This window comes from Magallana gigas, chromosome 6 (genome assembly GCF_963853765.1).
Source record: "Magallana gigas chromosome 6, xbMagGiga1.1, whole genome shotgun sequence".
Taxonomy (NCBI): domain Eukaryota; kingdom Metazoa; phylum Mollusca; class Bivalvia; order Ostreida; family Ostreidae; genus Magallana; species Magallana gigas.
The window spans coordinates 42,372,667-42,395,651 of record NC_088858.1 but is presented as its reverse complement, the minus strand read 5'-3'; the positions used below and the strand labels follow the sequence as shown (position 1 = coordinate 42,395,651).

General features: G+C 33.4%; 2 protein-coding genes across 4 annotated transcripts in view; one reads left to right on the top strand and one right to left on the bottom strand.

Moving 5' to 3' along the window:
- Positions 1-4,842: 4,842 nt before the first annotated feature.
- On the bottom strand, positions 4,843-17,089 carry LOC105318921 (lipoxygenase homology domain-containing protein 1). 3 transcript variants are annotated; one of them, XM_066088877.1, is made up of 20 exons: positions 16,717-17,089; positions 16,315-16,461; positions 15,923-15,993; positions 15,638-15,796; positions 15,266-15,415; positions 14,845-15,001; positions 14,461-14,662; positions 14,066-14,114; positions 13,791-13,926; positions 12,713-12,733; positions 11,531-11,700; positions 11,042-11,128; positions 10,323-10,635; positions 9,806-9,975; positions 9,436-9,522; positions 7,681-7,966; positions 7,223-7,395; positions 6,983-7,012; positions 6,118-6,204; positions 4,843-5,832 (listed from the first exon to the last, which is right to left on the bottom strand). In XM_066088877.1, the coding sequence occupies exons 1-20, from the start codon at positions 16,964-16,966 to the stop codon at positions 5,653-5,655; spliced, it is 2,925 nt and encodes a 974-aa protein (XP_065944949.1). In that variant the 5' UTR covers positions 16,967-17,089; the 3' UTR covers positions 4,843-5,652. The 3 variants fall into 3 exon arrangements, with proteins under 3 accessions (XP_065944949.1, XP_065944950.1, XP_011414541.3); XM_066088878.1 differs by lacking the exon at positions 6,983-7,012 and having other exon boundaries at positions 16,717-17,088; XM_011416239.4 differs by lacking the exon at positions 12,713-12,733 and having other exon boundaries at positions 16,717-17,088.
- A 221-nt stretch (positions 17,090-17,310) lies between these two features.
- LOC105318922 (steroid hormone receptor ERR2) overlaps positions 17,311-22,985 on the top strand; it is a 48,121-nt gene continuing 42,446 nt past the window's right edge. Inside the window, exon 1 of the mRNA XM_020063577.3 lies at positions 17,311-17,438. The gene's annotated coding sequence lies outside the window, so the exon portion shown is untranslated. The remainder of the gene's footprint in view (positions 17,439-22,985) is intronic.

The window sequence follows — 22,985 nt, the reverse complement described above, 5'->3', positions numbered from 1 at the left end:
TTTACGGCTTTTCCAATAAAAATACGGCTAACAGAACTTTAAAAACCATGATATTTTTGTCATTTTAGTAGAAAATAACATTTTTCTTAAAAACAAATGTCAGCATAAAAATTGCAGCTCGTATTGCTTTAAAGTTAAGATTTTATTTGTTAGTCAACATAATTTTGCATATTTTCTGTTGGTTTTATCTCACTTTTTCGTTTAGATAATAGTATGGCATATACTACAAAAATATTGAAAAATGCTTAAAAATGATAAAAGACACCATAATTCAAAATGTTGATCATTGAACTCATATAAATTTTATACCAGCAGAGAAAGGTCAATATACTTAGTTTAATATTATAAATGTTTTAGCAATATCATCATTCAGTTTTTTGTTATACTGAATCAAAAATGGGTCAGGATTTAAAAACTGATAGAGGAAATTCGGACCTGAATATCTATAAAAGTTGTGAATGAAAACTTAAAACTGTCATTACCATTCATAAACTGTATTTCGTTTCTCACAGTTTAGCAATTTGTGTTATTTTCACAATTAAAAAAAATCTCAATCATAGTGTAAAATTTTTGGGATTTTGCTTACATTTTCAAAAAATATTCAATGGTCATTAACTCAAAAAGTAGGTCATTGACCTACTTTTTTGAAAGTGAAGATTAACACTACCATGTGAGTTCTATAACACACAATAGTTGGTTTTTCATTATCATTAGTGGAATTTTTAAGTCTCCTATAAAAAGAAGTTTGGAGACTTATATTGTTTTTGTACGGTTTCTTCTTCTTTTTCTTCTTTCCCGCTCTGAACTTGTCAGTCGCGTTTCTCAGAGATGGTAAAACAGAATTGTACAAAACTCTAGGATACGATAGGCCTGCATATCTAGATGTGCACGCTGGTTTGATTTTTCTGATTCGGGGTTGTCCAACCACTTTTCCCGGGGGGGGGGGGGGGGGGGGCAAAAAGTCGTGGGGTCTTACATTGAACATTATGGGGAAAATCTTAGACTCTATTGTAAATGGTTATAACTTGAAAACGGACAAGATAATAATATAGGGTTTTCAGAATCATATATTGGCTGTTACAGGCAATATATAGGGTTTATTAGATCTTACCCTTGGGGTCATCCCCACCCCCCAGGAATTGGAAGTGACCATATATCTCAGAAACTGTTAGAATCCTGACCCCTAAACCATATATATTCTTGTTCCATGTGTTAAGGGGCATCAAATGGTATGTAGGTCATAGGCCCTGGGAGTTGGTCCTTAAACAGGAAGTGCCCGAATATCTTGAAAACGGTTAAGATCCCCACCCCTAAACCATAAACCGGTATATTCATGGTCCATGCCTTTAGGGGCATCAAATGGTATGTAGGTCATGGGCCCGAGGGTTTGTCCTCAAACAGGAAGTGCCCGAATATCTTGAAAACGGTTAAGATCCCCACTCCTAAACCACATATATTCTTGTTCCTGGTGTCAAGGGGCATTAATGGTATGTAGGTCATTGGCCCGGGGGTGGTCCTGGCCCCCCTCAAACAGGAAGTGCCCAAATATCTTGAAAACGTTTAAGATCCCCACCCCTTAACCATATATATTCTTGTTCCTTGGGTCATGTTGGTTCACCTGATGTATAATAAAGGACCCCTGGGGAACATCATGAAACTTCAGAAATAAAAATAATCAAGTTCTAGATCTTTTTGTCTGTAAAGTTTGACCCATGTGGGTCATCCCTACTCCCAATGACGGCCTCGTTCTTTGGGAGACTTTATAATTGCCTCGATTGTAATTACATCTTGTTTTCATCCTAATGTGATTCGTGCTTGACCCATGAACATTTATCAAAGTCTGAAAGTAAGAAAATATTGATTGAGGTATCTGTCTTTCAAATTAACAAAATCAATGTATACGTCCAAGTGCAGTCTTTAAACTAGTCAGTCATTTCATTTTTTCTTTAGTTACATTTGTGAATTATATGTATTAGACCAAATCTTGATTCCATGATTCGTGCTATCTTCTTAACTGTGAAGAAAAATGGCTTTAACCTTAAGGTAGGGATCTAGTAAATGAAAGGTGCCTACAGGTTTATGAAATTCAATATATAAATTCTTTTAATGATGCTTCATAACAATGTCTTTGTTTCATATGATGTACCGGGGCTTAATTCTTTGGTAAACACAGTGAAAATCATGTTTATAAACAACCATTTTCTATGAAATATGAAGGATAAAAGTAACAAATCTCAACGTTTTGCCCATTTTTCTCCAAAAACGGCATTCAACAAGCTCTTGACCTCCTCTTTAAAATGATGTCAAATTGAATATAGGTACCAGGATTACTTTTCCCGTGATTATATATAGAATGTCAAAATATTGTTTTATTTTGTACATGTTTTAAAGCCGTTAAATACGGGAAAAGATTCATCAAGTCAATTATGACGTCATAATAGTTTTAGCACCAAAAAGACAGTCTTGATCATTTACTAGATCTTGACATTAACCTTTAAGAACATAATATTAGGCTATAATTCAATATTTAGCAATTTCACCTATTGTAAAATGAATTGCTCATTAAAATACAATTGTTAGCTCATTGTTTAGACAATAAACATTTGCAACAATAAGATCACATTTTTATAAAACGCTATAATATTACAATTTCAAACTGTTTGATGTCAAATTGGCAATCATTGAAACCAACAGTAGAATTGCGTTGTCATAAAATATGTGTGCTAACTCTACGTCATTATGACACATACTATATACTACGTCATACGATCTCATGCTACGCCATTTTTAGTCTTTTTAAAGGTCGGTTCGAGTCAAAATATTCCAAATGATCATTGGCAATAGAAACATTAGAAATTCATGGTCCTAACCGTGCTATCACCACCTTCTTGTAAAAAGGGGAAGTCTGCAGCCCCATCGGTCCTCATGGATTATCGTGCTATAATACCAGCTCCCCTGATAAAAGGGGCTGTGGGCAGTCCAATGGATTACAAAATTAATATAAAGTATGACAGGGTGAATAAATGGAACAAAATTATATTCCCCCTTTTGGGGCCAGGGATCCCGAGGGAACACCTCTGGCCCTAAGAATAAGGTGTCACATGTGTGGCACAAGTCCTACTTTTGGCGCTTGGGGTCCTGTTAAAAGATTTAGAGCCAATATATAACACTATGATTGGGTTAACGGAGCGCCCTGGTGCCAGAAATCGGTGGTAATATTGCCCCTTTTGGGACCAAGGATCCAGAGGAGACATCTCTGTCCCTAAGAATCCAGTGTCACTTGGGTGGCACAAGCCCTAGTTTGGGCACTAGCCGCCCTGTTAAGAGTCCTTATATAACACTATGATAGGGTCAACGTAGCACTCTGGCGCCAGATATTGGTGCTAATATTGCCTGTTTTGGGACCACGGATCCTGAGGGACACCTCTGCCCTTAAGAATCTGGTGTCACCTGGGTGCACAAGTCCTAGTTTGGGCACTAGGTGCCCTGTTTAGAGACCCTATCTATATCACTATAATACGGTCAACTCAGCGCTCTGGCGCCAGAAATCCGTGCTAATATCGTCTCTTTCGGGTCCGAAGATCCCGATGGAACACCCAAACATCTGATGTCACCTGATGGTACTACAAGTCCAAGTTCTGATGCTAGCCGCCCTGTCTAAAGTCCTTATATAACACTATGATAGGGGCAATTCAGCGCCCTGGCCCAGAAAATAGTGCTAATATTGCCCCTTTTAGGGCCAAGGATCCCAAGGGGACACACGAGCTCCCAAGAATCTGGTGACACCTTAGTGGCACAAGTCCTAGTTTGGGCATTAGGCGCCCAGTTTAGACTCCCTATTTATCACTATGGTAGGGTCAACTCGGCGTTCTGGCGCCAGAAATCAGTGCTAATTTTGCCCTCTGGGGCCCAGGCATTCCGACGGAGCACCTCTGCCCTTAAAAATCCGGTGTCACCTAATTTGGTCGCTAGGCCCTCTGTTTAGACACCCTCTTTACCTCTATGATAGGGTCAACTCTGCCCTCTGGGGCCAGATATCGGTGCTTATACCCCCCTTTTAGGGCGGCGGATCCTAAAGAGACACCCAAACCCCCAAAAATCTGGTGTCACCTAAGTGACACAAGTCCTAGTTTGGGCGTTTGTCGCCCTGTTTAGACTCCCTATTTAACACTATGATAGGGTCAACTTAGCGCTCTAGCACCAGAAATTGGTTCTAATATTGCCCCTTTTGGGGCCGGTGATTCCGAGGGGACACCTCTGCCATTAAGAATCTGGTGTCACCTGGGTGGCATAAGTCCTAGTTTGGACGCTAGGTGCCCTGTTTAGAGACCCTTTATATATCACTATGATAGGCCTAGGGTAAACGTAGCGCCCTGGCGCCACAAATCGGTGCTAATATTGCTATATTTGGGGCTGGGGATCTCAAGGGGACACCTTTGCCCTTAAGAATCCGGTGTCACCTTGGTGGCACAAGTCCTAGTTTGGTAGTACACTGTTCGAACATACAAGTCACCTAACTTTTCAGGAAATCAAGTTAATGGCTCATTACTAGCATTTGCGTAAAATTTTACCAGAATCTAAACTCCATTAAAATTATAGCAAACAGAAATTGCTTCATGTTGGTCCAATTGTTTCCAAATGTAAGAATCTCAAAATGGTTAATACAAACAAAGTTGGGTCAACCGTAAGCTAAATAATAAACCATGTATCATGCTGGTCCAAGGTAGTACTAGTCCTATTTTTTATAGCCAATAATTTGTGATTTGCCTCTATTAAAAAAAAAAGATGAGCTGATTGGCTGAGTGAAAACTGCAGATATTAAAGAGAAGAAAACTACATCACTTAAAAGGTTTGGAAATTTATTTTCTATAAAATATATTTTGTTCAAGAAACATTGACTAGATAAATTTATACAACTTTTAAATAGGATTTGACTTTGCATGAAAGCATGCATGACAAAATAAAAAAGGCAAAAGGAATTTTAAAATATTAGAAACCAAAACCTTAAATCTTCATAAAAATAGTAGTACAAACTATTGTTTAAGATAGAAAAACAATATAGCCAGTCTTCAGTATAAATGTACATATAGGTAACAAAAATGTTTGAAGAGAAAAAAAAAATTCATAACAACGCTAATTATCACAAAATATCTAAAAAAAAATATCACAGTTTGAAAATTGATAGGGAATTCTAAACGTAAAAAAATATCAATTGTACAAGAATAACCTATATATTAAAAATACTAGCAGTATACGAAAACACTTTCTTTACAGGTATAAACATGTTAAATTGAAAAAGATCTTTACTTCTTCTTCTAGGATAATCATTTCATTATGTTTATTAAAGACAATTAACAGCTGCACCAAATTAATTGAAATTGTTAATTCCATGTAGACTTGAACAATCATAAAGTTAATTCACAATTGAATTTCATTTCAGTATATGAGTATTGATTAAGGACAAGTATAAATGTTAAAAAAAATGTTCAATTCACAGTTGGGTTTTCCATATATATACATGTACAGGCCGGAATATATGTTTTACCCATGAAATATCTTGAGTAACATACTTTTATCATATTAATGTTACTACTAATTTTGAGTAGAAATTGTAAAGCTATCTAGCCTATATGTATCCATAAAAGTTTTCCATTAGTCAAAATGGAGGGTTCTTTGTTCACATTTCAGTTGTCTTTCGGTCTTTTTGTCATCATCACTACTGGAAAGCCAGCGCTTGCATGGGAAGGCACTCTCTTCATATAGAGGCTTCTGACGTCCACGCTTCACATATTCTTTGGCCTCATTCTTTTGAATGTACCTGCGAACCTTTACCTTTGGATGATAAAAAATTGCTTTTAAAAAACATTCTGGATTTTGAAAAGTCATAACTAGTCTTCATATCCCAAATATTTATCCCTTAATTGATTAAAATATGGTTTATATAAAATAATGCTTTTCTTATTTTAAAATCCAAACTTTTTTTGCCAGAAGTATATTTATTTTATCAGTGTATCAATGTAGTATGGTAAAATTGATCTTAATAGATATATTAGGTATCATTTAAATACACATGTAATTAATCAATTCTATTATTAAACGAATGAAGGCAGTTGATACCTCATCCAGGTACCAGCCTGCCCCAGGGCCGGAGTCATCGTGACCGATTGTTACATAGGATACAGGTCCAACATCCACAGACTCAATCTGATGAAGAAACAATGGATATGAAGCTTTGTGTGTGTATCAATTAATGAGTACATTTATGTAATCTTGCTGGCTTTGGGAATTTAAAACTTAAGACAAACTTACTTTTGATCTTTGTCTCACAGTAAACTCACTTTTGATCTCTGTCTCGCTTAGACAAAATTAAAGGAATACATATAGTAAAAAAGTGATACTGTGATCAAAGGTGAGCTAGTCTAAGTTTAATGACCCCTACTAAGGACAAGACTTTAACCTTACTTCAAATTACCATAGATCACATTTCATATTTGTCTGTTGGATTATATTCTCTTTTTCAATTATACAAAATAATCCCTTGAACATAAAAAATAATTTTTTTTATCAAAGTGTTTCCAATACATGACATGATAGCAGTAGACAAAGTACCAGTACATGTATATGTAGATACATGTGTATAGTTAAACCAGAGAATTCCAAGGGCAATAACTTTGCTGAAAGTAAAATTGTGAGAGATGACAACAGATGACAGGGGGTCACTGGAGTAACTTGGGTGGCCTATTTTATTTAGTTTTTTTTTTAAATTGAATACAGTTAGTGAGTAATTTCAATGAAGAGTAATTTGTATATGGGTACACTCTTGTAAACATCAAACACAGCAAAAGTTAATGTTACTTAAAACACCCAATACCAATCAACATAGAGGTTAAATTGGTGCAATTAAGTAAAAGTACAATTGATTGTACAATTCAATTCATTTTTTAAGACATCAAAAGTATTAAACACACTAGTGTAAACCTACAGTTAATATGACCGCATTTACATCCAGTCTCTGAAATAAACAGGCATTAGAATCTGTCAGCCAATGAACTCTAAGCTAACAAAGCAACTCAGCTCTTTTAACAAACTAGAACTTTACAAAAAGTTAAACATTTGGTTAACAGTTTGTAAATCTAAAAAATAAGCAAGTAAAAATTATGAATTGTTGTATGGATTACTTAAGCTTCACTGGTGTTACAAACTAACAACTCTGTCTGTATACCTTGAACACATCTATCTGTCCTTTTTCAAAGTTATTTTTCTCATCATCCAAAGGAAGTCTGGGGGTTTCTTGGCCCTTCCTTCCATGCAGTTGTATATATACGTTGGCATCTGTTCCAGCAAAGCTTTTGTTGCCCGTTGTCACAATGATCTGATACATTGTGCTGTGTTCTCCTGAATACCACAATTAAAGCATGACATTCATTTTACTATCAAATGAGAAAGAATTTTTGCATGCTTATTATCTTTACTCACAGGGTAGATAGGTATGTGCTAAAGAAATAAATTTAAATTATAATGATATCAAGTACGTAAAACGTCATGATGTAATATGTAATCCATATACATGTATGTAATACTGTATTTTTGAAATAACATACCACAAAAAATGGTTTTCGTCTTAAGTTTATCAAAGTAAACTGCCATGCATGTATATACTATGATATATTAAAAGCTTACCTTGATTGACACCTCCTTCATAATGAAGCTGTTTCTTCTTACACTTCAGCGTCCGTTCAATCTCCCCGTCTCCTTCTTTAGAATCCAACCATTTATTACAAGGGAAGTGGAACTCTTCATAATCAGGAGTCCTGATTGGAACCTCATCATCCTCATCCTCAGTATCAGATTCTTGTCTTTTCTTTTTCTGTTTTCCTTTTGCCTTCATCTGATCTTTAAATTTTTTCTTTTCTTTTTGTTTGTGTGCTTTGATTTCTTTCTGACTAAGATGCTTTCTAATTATCACCTGAGAAAATTGTCACAAAATTTGCAAAAAGGGTTAAATGTGTAACCTTATTTTAGTTGCATCAGTCATTTTTTTTTTAAGGTATCCAATCCATAATAGCCTCAGATTCAATGAATCTGGGTGCCTAACATATATGCATGGGCTTAATACTAAGTATACTTGGACATAATTTTCCTATTTAAGTATCAATATGCAAGTGTGGAATGTGTCCTAATTAATGACCTTTTCCTTTTTTGAAGAGTTGTGTCCCTTTGCTATTATTCTATAGAAATTAATTCTTTAAAAAATCTACACGGTATAAAATTTATTTTTAACAGTTTTTGTATTCCTAATGATAAAATACATCTTTCCACCAAAGCATTTTTTGATATTCGTAGTAATTACTTTTTTATCTTAAAAAATATGCTTGTCTCCATAGACCTTAATGCAATCTTCATTAATTAATTACTGCTTAGTTAATAATATTTTTGAAAATTTCTCTCGGTAAATCTTTTTCTACTCTTAATTGCTTTAAATGGATATCAAAGTATTAAATACATGATAGATATTCAAGATTGGAAAAATTTGGTCCTAATTAATATGGATCGGATACCTTAATTTAAAAACTTTTAAATAGCAAACAATAATGGATATAATTTTTGCATTCATTTTTAACCATTTTTGCAATGTAAAAGATCATAAAAAATCATAAGAAAGCTAAAAAAAATTAGATATTTTCAAAAATAATCATAGATGGTATATATTCAAGCATTCCAAGTATTGTTCTGGTATAACCAACTCACCAGGCAACATTGCAAATAAGTTATCTCCATTCATGAACATATTATATCTATGCATATTTAAAGAACAAGGCAACATTGCAAATAACTTAACTACATTCATGAATGTATATTTACATCTACCAGTTCATATACTGAGTATTATTTCCTCTATTTCTTATGGAAACTTATAGTTAATTCATGGCTCTATAGAAACAGCCAGACAGAAATCTACACGCCCCATTTATCAATCGGTCGAAATCTACAGCGGCTGAAACTGACAAGAAACTGACAGGAGTGAAATTGACATGCCCTGTTTATTGATTGGTCGAAACCTACAGCGACCTAAAAGAAAACTTACGGACTTCACGAAATAATCATGATGATGTCAGAATCAGTCTCATAAGAGACAATTTGGCTGTTTCTTTTAGCTAATGTACTTATGTACGTTAACAGTAATTAAGTAAATTTTACTTACTTTTGATAATCAATTTATTAATTAGTCAAAAGAAAGATGTAAATTTAAATAATAATATGTTTTCTTTGATGATTCATTTGGTTTATGAAGGTAGCGACATTGCAGAAAAAATTTACATAACCCGCTAACCCGGAATATGTATTTTTTCTGCAATGTCGCTACCTTCATATCCCGAATGAATCATCAAAGAAAGCATTTCATTGTTTGAATAATATATCTCCCTTATAACTTACATCATCCAGAAACCATCCAGCTCCCATTCCCGAGTCATCATGTCCAATCACAATGTGGGAAAGGGTACCAAGGTTAATGTCATCCAACTGAACAAATCAAATTATATAAAGCGAATATTGACATTATTATTAGTATTTCTCGTTATTCACAATATTATTACACTTTACATTTATTTACCACAGACAAGAAAAATCAAAATGTAACTATGATGCATATTATTTGTTCAAAAGTTCATGCGCTAGGAATTCCTACGAGATATGACTTTAATAAGCTAGGTTTTAATAAAATTCGCGTTCAAATTAACAGATAAGGTCTAAACTTTGAAATAAAAGATAAATATCAAAAAGAAAACTAAGGAATTCTATAAACCTCAAAAATGTCCTCCATCCCTTTTTCAAAGTTGTTTTTGGAATCGTCCAGTTTTGTCCGCCTGGAGCATCTGCCATTTTCTCCAAACATCTGGATGAACACATCTGCATCAGTGCCAGCAAACTTGACATTTCCAGTGTGCACAATTACTGTGTAATGAACTTTCTCTTCTAAAAAGATCAAAATTTAATCAGCTATATAGCCTTAGTAAGGGTTCTTTATGATGTGTATGTTAATATAATATATATTTTAATCATAATGATTATCATATCAATTACCAGTATATCACATTTAAATCTAATTACATGTATACAGTATATGAATCATCATATCTAAAAACAGACTTCTGTTGAATCAATAATATGTAAGTATATATCTGTATGAATTAAGCATTAATACAATTTCATTATCACTAAAGAACATTAGTGTAATTGCTGCATTTGTCATCACTGCTCCACAAGTTTATTTGACTTTGTCATCCATGACATCCTTTAATCCTTTAATCCTTATTCCCTACCTTGTTCATCCTCACTAAATCTCAGCATGCTGCTGGCACACTTCAATTCCTTCTCCACCAGTCCATCTCCTTCATCATTAGCCAGCCATTCATTGCATGGAAACACACACTCCTCATACAGGGGAGGAACTAGTTTCCTTCTGTTATCTTCCTCTTCTTCCTCACTGTCTTCATCTCTTCGCTTTTTTCGTTTTTGGTCAGGACTATTTTCTCTAGATTTCCTCAAAGCTTGTTCTTTCTTTTCTCTCTTTTTCTCCTCTTTCTTTACATATTTGTTGGCTTCTTTTTTCAAAATGTAGCGTTTGATTTTTACCTACATAAAGATGTGACACACTTAGGTTAAAGGTTATTTCAGCTCAAACTAAACATCAACAAAGAAGATAGGTTGCCACCCTACCCCCCCCCCCCCCCCCCCCCCAAAAAAAAAAAATATAAAAGTTTTATTATTAAGGCACACCACAACAATTGCTTTGCATACAAAAGTTAGTAAGCTTAATAGTACATGTAGATTTTACTTTAATATTGAAAAAATAAATTAATTAATTTTTTAACTGAGTTATCCCCCTCATAACATTTTGAAAATATAAATGATTTGATAGAATTAATAAAAAAAATTATTATTTTATACATGTATGTTGATTATGTGCCTCACAATTTTAAGCTTTAGTCGATAATTCAGAAACATTTTAGCTCTATATAACCCAGATACATATATATACCTCATCCAGAAACCATCCAGCCCCAGGACCAAAGTTGTCATGGCCAACAATAATGTGAGAAATAGTTCCAACATCTGGAGCTTCCAACTAAAATAAAACAAAGATTAGCCTGCATGAACATAAACAAACAGCATTAATTTCTAGACAGTATTCTTTCATTCGATTTTAACTATCGGTACCAAACTTTTTTGTTTAATAAGACCAGCTGTTGCAATACTCTACACAATCATATACATGCATTGGCGTCGGAAGAAAATTTAATGTGGGGGGGGGGGGGGGGGGGGGGGGGGGGCTAATATTATGAAAAATCTTGACAAGCCCCCCCAAAAAAGCCCCCAAAAAAATACTCATCAGGATCAGGTTATCATTATGGTTTATGTCTAACTTTGGGGGAAAAAAAGGGGGGGGGGGGCACTCTCCTGGGTTCTGTAGCCTATGACATGCATCTACATTGAATATGCTATAAAAATATAGAATTTGTTGAATTACTTTAAATTGTTCAGTAGCACCCCTTTCAAAATTGTTCCTGGCATCATCCAATTTGATTTTCCGTGTAGCTTTGCCATCTTTTCCACAAATCTGTATAAAAACATTTGCATCTGTTCCTGCGTATTTGACATCACCGGTTTGAACTGTCACCAGGTAGGTGGTCTTGGGACCTATGAAGACATTTTAACATACATTATTGAATTATATAATGCTTGAACTCTCTGGATTCTGTTTCACAAATTCATAAACTTTATCCTTATAAATTGCTTGTAGACATGTATGCTTCTGAAGTTTCTAAAACAACAATATGGGTTTGACCTTATTATACACTATTTTATCCATGCAGGCAAAAGAGTTAATATCATGCTATTAATTTATGAGTAACGTAAATTACCAATGATATTATTAATTAAAGCATGCACATCAACCTCATGCTTGGCATAACAAGTACATGTAAAAAATATGAGCCTTTTGGACATAATTAAAACACCATAACTGAAATCCTTATTCACGTTTTTAAAGTACTCACTACAGTACTCTAAAGCAAGCTGATCCAGAGCCAATGCTGGGTCCTCAAGTTTGAAGGGTTTTACGCTTACAAACATTTAATTCTTAATATCAGCACTTCGGAATCATGTATTGTCTCATTCTGAGTGAATTTAGGATCTCAGGAAATTGAGGGTGTATGAAGATTAAACATAAATACAAGGTTGTCCCCAAGTTCTAGCTCAACCACTAAGAAATTTTTTTGAAGACATGCATCCATGTATTATTCAAAAATGTGCATAAAAAAGAAAATTTTAATTCTGAAAAATGCATGCAACACAATGAAACATATCATTCATTTAACATATGAATTAAATTAACATAAAAAAGAAAATTTTAATTCTGAAAAATGCATGCAACACAATGAAACATATCATTCATTTAACATATGAATTAAATTAACTAAAGGAATTGTAAAAATGTTTGAGAGCAAAAGACATTATTCCAAAATAAAATTCAAGATTATATCATTCAATTTCAAATTTGATGCATTGATTGTTAATAAACATTACCAGTAATAAACATTGTCCCAGCAATCTAACAATACATATAAATATTACCAAATAAAAATTTACCAACCATGCAATAAAAATGGATCAAAACTAAACCAAATTAAACCACAAAATTCAATGTCACCTTTTGTAAGAACTGTGTACGCTGTAAATGTAGAATATACTACTCATAACAATAACTAATACATTATTGCAGAATCTGAGGAACATAAAAAATAAGGACATATGAGACGTTCCTTAATTTTACATAATTTTCCTTGATATATTCCTTATTTATTAACATTTAAACCTGTTAATTCCAAAAGATTCAGGGTACATCACCAGGCTTTTTTTCAAAGCTAGAATATTTAGAATTTTCTTTAAAATAGCATCCAAAATGCATTTGAATGCTCATAAATTATAAGTCATATTATACATTTTCAATTGAACACTTTATATCTAAATAAAAAAAAAAGTATCATATAAAATGAATATATAATTATGGAATTAATAAGTGCAAATCTTCACATTGTGGATATATATAGGAGAAAAAAATGGAAGCCTGACCTTAATCAGTACATAACTGCTGATTTTTCACCCCTTCAATTTCAGGTATATAAATCATGCCATAATTGACCACAGATATGGAGCTGATAGGAAATTAACACATACAGACTTTCTTATTTAGATATTTTTTTAAGTTTGTAGTTGTTTAAAAGTACATGTACTAGCATTTATTTTTGTAAACAAATAATGCAACTACGAAAAAATAAAAGGCTATGAACTAGCATTTATATACATGTACTCATCCTTGATTTTTAAGGTAGAAAACTATGATTTATATACCTAGCAAAATATAATGAGTTTCAATTTATTCAAGCAGTGTGAAATAGTTATAAAGCTACATATACCCTAACAAACTCAACAACCAAAGTTATATACTAGTAAACCAAATGAAATTATAACAAGTCACACATAGAAAAAAAACACAATTCATTCTATATACTTACCTTTTGTTTCTGAATTTCAAAACAATAATTTTTTTGTATACAAGTACTTGTAAATGTTTACGACAGCTTCTAAATTAGTATTCTTTACATGAACAACTAAAACCTACAACTGAATTATGGATTATCAAATGAATGAAAGGAATACACAACACAGTTTGGTGTTCACATCATCAGATGATGAAATATAAATGTTTACATGTCTACAATAGATACCTGTTGTCACTTCCTTTGGCAATGATTTTTTGGCAAAGATTTCTCGGTACAGGTGTCCTTTACCAACGTCCTTGCCAATGAAACCTCCATACAGGAAATAGTATATCTGCTTGGGAGCATTGGTTGTAATAGTAATCTGAAAAGATGTGTCAATATTGCATCCAATTAAACACAATTCATAATAAAAGAGCTCATGATGTTTAATCTAATTTGCAGCAAAACATCAAAAAATTGATCATTCCAAACTTTACAGCAGAAATAAAGGAAGATCTCACCTTCTCCAAATGCCATCCAGATGCTACACCTTTTCCATCATGTTCTATCCTGCAAAGTATCACAAATATAGTATACAGGAGTATGTTATGATTCGTCAGAAAACCAAAGAATTCAGAATAGTTATAATATACAGGTACATGTATATCAGTTAGAAGATAAATTTGAAACTCTCTCTCTCTCTCTCTCTCTCTCTCTCTCTCTCTCTCTCTCTCTCTCTCTCTCTCTCTGTACATCAGTTAGAAGATAAATTTGAAACTCTCTCTCTCTCTCTCTCTCTGCCTCTCTCTCCCTCTCTCTCTGTCCCTCTCTATGTCTCTATTTCTCTGTAAATCAGTAATTTGAAAAACTCTCTTTCTCTTCTCTCTCACTGCCTCTCTCTCTCTCTTTTTCTCACCTGATCTTCTTTAGCTCTCCTAAATCTCGCTGAGGTATCCTGAACCTGTCCACACCCCCTTTCTCAAAACATGTCTGTCCCTTAGAGGAGTCGACTAACAGAATCTTCTGACTCTGACCATTGGCACCATACATTGTCAGGGAAATGTTTGCATCTGTTCCACCAAAGGACTTGTTGCCAGTGTAAACAGTGATGTCATAGTCTAAAATACAGTCAGATGTTATTTGGTTTGATTTTATTTAATTTTGCTAACCAATTGAAAACTTAAAATGCACACGTTCATGATTGCTGATCCTTATTTTGAGGGTTTGTGAGAGATTGTATTTAAAATACATGATGATTGATTGGTCGTTTCACATACAAGTACTTAGTAACTATACTCACCTATGATTGGTTGTTCTTTCTCCTTGCCAATCAGATCCCGACTGTCAGAATTATCTAGCCAGTCCTGACATTTGAACACCCAAATCATTCCAGACTTCATGTCTGTAATCTCAACTCTATCCAAATACCAACGTAAATTCTTCTTCCCTCCTTCATGCTACAGGAAAGTTAACCAGCATTTAAGTAAAATAATCATTGAATCAAAAAGGCAGTCAAAGTTTTTAATATTATTAAAAAAAATTAAATTGACACCCTTCCCCCTTCAAAAAAACCCCAAAGAATATTGTCAACTGTCAAGACAAATACATGCATTGAAATATCAGCGAAAAACCATTAGCTGTCAGACTGTTGATGCTCATAATTATTCATCACATATGCCATGGTTCTCAGAAACTTCTGCAACTTTAAAATGCGTATATACCTCAATTGTGATGATTTCTAGATTCCCAAGCCTTGGTCCCTTTAGGAAAAATGACTCTTTTGTGTTTCTCATGAAGGAAAAATTTGAAGTTTTCTTTGCAAGTCTGGTTTTGTATAAAACATCCCTGCTCCCCTTCATTGTGATGTAAACCTGGAAAGATATGATATGGAAATACTCAAAACGTGAGATTATGAACATATGCACATGATTAATAATATCTAAGCATTTACATGTTCATCACACCTTTTCTGTGTTAGGATCAAAGAATTCATCTGTGATATTTATCTCTAATGCATCAAAATCAGTGTACATTTGTCTACAAAAGCACCTTCACTGTATCAAATGATTCAGTCACATCATAATAGCATTTACCTCTCCAGATGTCCCAGCATTCACTTTATCTCCAGTGTATATATCTACCCTATACAAACAATCTCCTATATTTGGCTCTACTTCTTCAATTTTCTTCTTTAATCGTGGTTTTGGTGCAACATATTCAATTCTTGGTTTTGCAGACACTGGTCGTTTTGGCTAAAAATACATTAAAGATCAGAGTCATACTGGTTCATGTTCAAGTTATTTAGTTACATAGCCTTGAAATGGTCTAGTTAAGTTTTATTGTTCATAAAAGTTGAAAAAACAGTATAAAAGAAATACCCTGTATTGTAACAGATGTCTCTGATGTTCTTCTAATGTTGAGCAAATGTAGCAGAAGGTAGTTTTGGGTCCTGAAATGATGAGATTTACAAGATTTACTTCTTAATTTGCATATATGAATAATAAGAAAACACTGAAGCAAACTTAATTGAGTTATACATCTAATATGTAGACATTGTGACTGTTGCACCGCCTGCCAAGTGCAGATTTTTGTTTTCAACTGAGACTGATTTTTTTTCAAAAGAGAGAACGTAAACAGTGAGATCTGCCTGCCAACCTAAATTGATCATCAACCAAAACTAAATGTCATACATGTATAAACATTTTTAAAATTATGTTTTTTTAATCCCATGTACAGTTTCACTAAATTCAAATTAATTACAATTCTATACCTGGTGTCATGGATAAGGAGTCTGACTCATTGTCTTCAGAAATATCTGTCACTGGTCTTCTCACATTATCAAAAATCCTGCTGTCAGCAAACATTGTGTTTGTATCATGCCATCTTACTACCTTTGGGTCAGGGGGAGTTGCATATGCTAAAATAAATATATAATTGTTTTTTTATCAATAGATCCCTTCATGGTTATATCAGAATCACTCTTATTTGGGGAAATAGAACATAAATGCAATTGTTTAAATTCCTTTCAAAGATAATCTTCCAAATAAGACTTCACCAGAATGTTGTCAATTAGCCATGCAAAAGAGCGTCATGGCCGTTACCAACTTACCGTGAATGGTTCCATAACTATTTCGGAGGAAATTCGAACGGAGCTGAGTTACTGCATACTTACATTTGGCTGAGTAAGCTGATTTTGGTCTGTCGTTGGGATGCCAGTGCTTTATTCCATACTGTAGACAAGGTTCCAATCGATCTGCCATGTTTGTTGATAATCTAGAGAGATTATCTTGAGTTTTTCTGCAGAGATTTTGAAGACCATCGCCATACAACTTCGGATTAATTTTGCCAACGCATGTTGGGACAGTTCCATTTTCAGGGTCAGTTATTCGGGTTCTTGAAATATATTTTCTTTCTCTGTTCATATTTGATCCATTGAATGTTTAAAACGTTAAATAAGTTGGAATACACTGTACACCTTGCATTAGAATCAAATATGTTTACATCGTAACCACAGGAACTTTGCCAACATGAGGTCCATATAAAGGAAGCAGGTGTCGTAAAAGTTCATTAAAGCGTACCAGGAATAATTCATATTGGATCATATAACATAATGTCTCTGTATGAAAATATTGAGCCATAAATAAAAAAGAAAGGTTTTCAGTTTCTGATATTTGGAATAGGGAATTATATAGAATAATATTTCACTTTCGACAAAATGAAATAAAAAACCAAATTAATGTAATTGAAAAATATCGGGTTCGGAGTTGGCGTTTTAACTGAACTTTGACCTCCCTCGGAAGCAGTCAGCAAAGCGTAGTAGATAAAAAAAAATTCGTTATTGCTGTGTATGTCAGTTTCGTCAATGAAATACCTGGTATATCAAGCGATAAGAAGGTAACTAAGATATCATTATTCGAAATTTTATATTCATTTGGAAACATATTGAAAAAATAGCCCACAAGGGAATGCAACGTGGAAGCCGCATGGAAGAGTTATTTTGTTGTTTCACGTGCACAAAAAAAGGATTTTAAAAATGACATTAGTTTGAAATTTTAAGGAAAATGAACATGAATTCTTTTTGGGGAGACCAATTTTCATATGTTAGTCCAATTTTCCAGAGATGACAATTTCTACAGTACAGATAAAAAGTTTGAGCTAAATATTTTGGTCTGGTTCAATGAGCCAAAGACAACCCCTGTTTGTTGGCTTTACTCTCATATGGTTGTAAAATACCTATATGGTACCCTCTTTTACCTACCAAACGGATGGCAAATGTTTTATAGGTAATTTATTAATCAGATTAAGCCTGTAATGGAATGGGAGAATACTGAATGACTAGACCAGAGGTGAGTTCAACAGAGCGAGCGCTCGCCAAAATTTGTGTTGCGGGTATAGGGAATTTTGGCGAGCGCTCGCGAACGCTCGCTCTGTTGAACAGGCCTCAGTAGTCAACTCTCCAGTGATTATAGGAGCTCTAACACGTTATCAATAGTGAGCTACATGCATGCCACTGGCATTCCAATTGGTCAGACCAACATATTCCTTCCCCTTTAAATGATCTTCACTGAGTTCACTCTTGTAGATCAACATCCCAAGGCTTCTCCCCCTTGCAGGAGTTAACCTATATATGTAGCTGTCAGCTTTAGGGGTTTGCACTCAATCAAATGTAATGGGATGAAAAAAAAAATGATAACAGATAACAGACAAGACCAGAATTCAAACCCAGGCCCCTTGACTTTTCTCTAGTCAGATGCTCCACCTTTTGAGCTATATCTGACACTGCATGGCATTTGCACTGATCTGACCATCACAAGCCACTTTGTTAGACCTTTAATTGCCAATTTTGGTCATTAGAGTAACGGTTACAAATCAATTTATTTTTTAGAAACCGATTCTCATGAAAAAAAAAAATAAGCTTTCATCCAATTTAAATACAATGCAGAATCTGTTTCTTAATAAAGATAGAAAATTTGAAGTAAATGAGAATTATTTTTATATTAATTGGCCGGGTTACATCAAACTTGAAAGGAGGAGGGATGATAGCAGCTTAGATTCTGGTTCTAGATAGTTGGAAGAGCACCTGATTGTCCAAAGACTCAGGAGGCCTTGGTTTAAATCCTTATCTGGCCTATTATTATTTCTCTTTATATCCAATTACACATGCAAGTCATCTATATTGGTAGAGAATTAACTCATGCAATCAGCCCAGAGTGAATGTGGAAATGCTCAGTCATTAAATCGTTTCAGACAATTTTATTGCTATCAAATTTCAAGGAAAAAACCAAAAGGTTGTCAACATCATCAGCAACAAGTTTACTTTCATGTTGGGCAAACTCTAATTTATATCTAATCATTCCATGTTGGGTTACTTTTAATCTTGTGCTATTATATCTTAAATTTTACAAGTATGTAGTACTATCAATTATATAGATGCAAGAATTTTCTTTCTTTAATTAAAAAATTTTCTGGGGGCAGTAAGAAAGGGGTAGATGTAAGGTTTAGGTAAATATACTTTATGAATTCTCTCTATCTTTCAGTTAGATCTTAATAAGAGTTTGAGATAATTGACTATAAGAGGTACAGTAATATATAGTTTTATGAATTGGCTGCCTGAGTTATCTTTCTTAACTCATTTTTTTTCTTATTCTAAGTGCAGATACGGTAATTGATAAATGTAAATTCTTTAAAATTTTGGGTGTGTAATCATGGTAATGGTTGCCTGTCTGTTAGCTTTTGAAATTGCCTAACCGGTGATTTTGATCATTGGGTTTTTTTTTTTTATTTATTGGTGGGGTCTCTGGAGGGTGTGTGTATATACCTTAATTACCTTTCCTCCAAAAGGCAGTTTTCCAATCAGGTGATATGTACATGAAAGTTAAAAAAAAGAAATAAGACAATATTCTGTAGGTACATAAATGTATATAATTATGAATCAATGTACACTTCCCGTTTTCTTTTGAAGTTGATTGATGAAGTTAAATGCTGCCTTTAAGTTGTTAGTACATGTACATGTATAGTACCAGTACATGCACTTATTGATCTTGATTATTAAATCTCTTAATAATAATGCTTTTCCATGCAGCATGCTGCAGTTACCATATTTGAATCTTTGTTGGTAGCATAAAGAATCTAAGATATGTTTGCAACAAAAAAATGGTTCATATATGCAACTGTGTTCATAAACTTTTGATTGCATTCATAACATCTTGGTATTTCTGGCAGCAGATATTCAATATACGTAAATGCGTATGTTTTTGATACATCCTCATTCCCTGACGTTTGTTATTGTTGTGTGTTGCTGTAGTATTTATGTATAAAGATTAGTGACCCGCTTTCGGGCTCTGTATTTACGCACGTCCTGAAAATAATCCATCTGCTTTTTTTTCTGCATTTCATGAATGTAATGCTTTTATTACTGTAATCAAAAAATCATATTGATAATAATTGAGGATTAAGAATAAAAATTGTATTTGTTTATAATTGATAAATCTAATTTATATATGCAATACTGGTAAATGTTTTACAAGAAAGAGGAATTATCAAGCCATTTATGTAACATGGAAGCCAGAGGGCCTAATTCTGAACATAACAGATATCCTGTTACAACCATAGTTGGTGGACAGTTTTCTTTATTTATGGTAGAAAATTTGGCTGTTAAAACATGAGTGTAAATCAAATTCATTAAATGGGTTTGTGATGATGCATTAAATTAATGCACATGAGTTAGAGTGTACGTGCATATGTTCTGGACCGCATGAGGTAACTTTCCAGTTCTGGTTATAATCAAATTGGAGGGAAAATTACTTCTTCTTTTTTTTACACTTGTTCCTACATGTATTTATATGCCATATTGTTTAAATTGTTTAAAAACCATGTTTTAATTTAATAAAAGAGACATTTAAAAAATAATTTTCTGTATAAAGTACTGACACAGTTTATTTAAAGAAAAATATAAACTTCATTAGAATACATCTACAAATTTATTATTTAACTGACTGTTGTTCATACTATTTGATTAATTTGGTTAGATCATGCAATATAGAGCACAGATCTGATCGCCTATAGTGGTTACTGTTGCATGGACTTTATCTCGACATAGAATCAGCTGCTGTTTCCAGTTGATTGTCATATTGTAACAGTTCTCATTTAAAAGACACAATGCCAGCAATCCACTGGAGTCATTCTGACAGATAGGAATCTCAAGAATAAACCATGTGTGTATATCTATAATGCACGTCCAAATTATGGTTCATGTTCAATTCATTTAAAAAAAGAAACGATGCCCCGGTTTTTTAAGAATATATGTATATAGTGCTAGTGGTAAAGTTGCCATTGTTTTTTATATCCTGAGGATTTAATCGCTGGCCTTGACAAAGATTCATGGACCCACGTACTCCAGATTGTATTTAATCCTTTTCAAGTCTCAACAGTTCCATGTTTTACTCAGCAGAGCCAATGCTATTTTGCCACTCAGATAGCCCATAGGTCTAAACTTGCATGCCACAGTTTAAATGTATATATTACATGCTATATTGATTTATTCTCTTGAGTTGCTTTTGTGCTACCTTTTATAATCCTATTTCCTGCATATTTGTTGTGCTGTGTATCAATGCACTTTTAAATGCCCTGTTCCAAATCTGATAGGGAAAAGACTATCTTCAAATGGCTTTATATTCATGCAGTTTGTTGTCACATATCTGTTTACTTTGCCAAAAATTGTATCTTGATATTGTGTCTTTTATTTGACAATATTTGATTTCCAAATGTTTACTGTTATGTTCAAGCATTATCTTATACTGGTGTATGTGTATAATCTAAAGTATGTGCATTTCCACCAATAAATAAAATGTCTTTCCTGCATGCTTGAGCATTAAAATTAATGTCAATTTTGTAAAAAGAAAAAAAAAATTTAATTAGTATTTTGGCATTTTGTATATATAAGTTAGTACATTAATAATGTAAGTTAATTTTATATGACACAATTAATCTAAGGAGTTACCACAGACATTTCAGTTGCAAACTTGCAACTAGATTTTTGAATTATGTATCACAAGCAAAGCGCAGCTAACATTTTCTATTTGGAAGTTATTTATAATTCAATTAATATATCGCTCACATGTTTAATGGGGTAATTACTTCATTTAACTTATCTTGGCTGACAATTTTATGAAGAGTTATTTTGAGTTGGTCTTCATTTTTTCAAGATTTGCTAAAGCCTTTTACTTCCTGGCAGAACTGTGCTAAATCGGACCTTTTAATAATCGGAGAGAAAGTGGAAATATTGATTAGATAAGAGCAGAGCCATACTCTATCCTCACTTAACTGTCCAGCCAAGGATATTAAACCAAAATCATGAAAATGAGTCCCAAAGCTTTTTGAATATTTCAGCAATTTTTATTTGTATTTAAAAAAAAAAGAATTTTGAAATAGACCAGGATATGTCTGATCATAAAATACACGCTCATTTTCAGCATAATATATCTTATATCCTAGCTTATATACATTCTCATCACTCACAAATAACAAGTTACTGGTACACCCCCCCCCCTTTTAAACATCCTCCAACTTGGGGTGATTCCCCATGGGATTTAACAGTGTCCAGTTAATATATTAGCCAAAGTATGACAGCTAGGGCACAGTCCTGTCTCCTAGCTGTTATCCATCATTTTAATGTTCATAAACAGAATGGAGACATTGTAAGGTTTTTACATGTATTTTATCAGAAGTAATTTCAACAAGAAAAATCACATCTACCGGTAGTTTATTTTTCTTACTGATTAGCACCCCCTCATAAACTTTTTTGAATAACCGATCTATGATGATAGATCTCAATGCATTTGTATAACCAGTATCATAGTTACATTTTTATAACATGCATGTGCTTGTCAATGAGCTATCTTTAGTTAAAAATTTTTTTATCGATGCACAGAACTTTGCATAATTACCTTAAAATTTTATTTAATTCCCAAATAGAAGATAATTTATTTAGCTTTCAATAATGTGTCTATAAAAGTTTTGTAAAATAAGAAAAAGACGTTCATTTATTGGGATTCCATTTGTTCAGATTAAATAATAAACCAAAAATAATTCAAATATCAATCTGTTTTGTGTGTTTTTATGTGTGTATTTTTATTCTTTAGTAAGTTTAGAATAGTTGAAGAGATGTAAATTTGTAGCCAAAAAATTCATAACAATTAAGTTACCAAGAGCATGAAGTACAGATATGAAGGTCAGTTACCTCAAGAGAGGTTAATTTGAATTTTATTCATCAACAATACCCTGCAATAAACAGCAAATTTTAAAAATACAGTCATGGTTATAGGGATATAAAATGTCAAAACAAGATTAGTCTTGTGAAATCTTACTTGAGATGTAAAGAGATACTGTAACAGTGTGTTGTCCTTTTGCCTCAAGGTTGTCAGTTATTCTGCATGTAAGTTT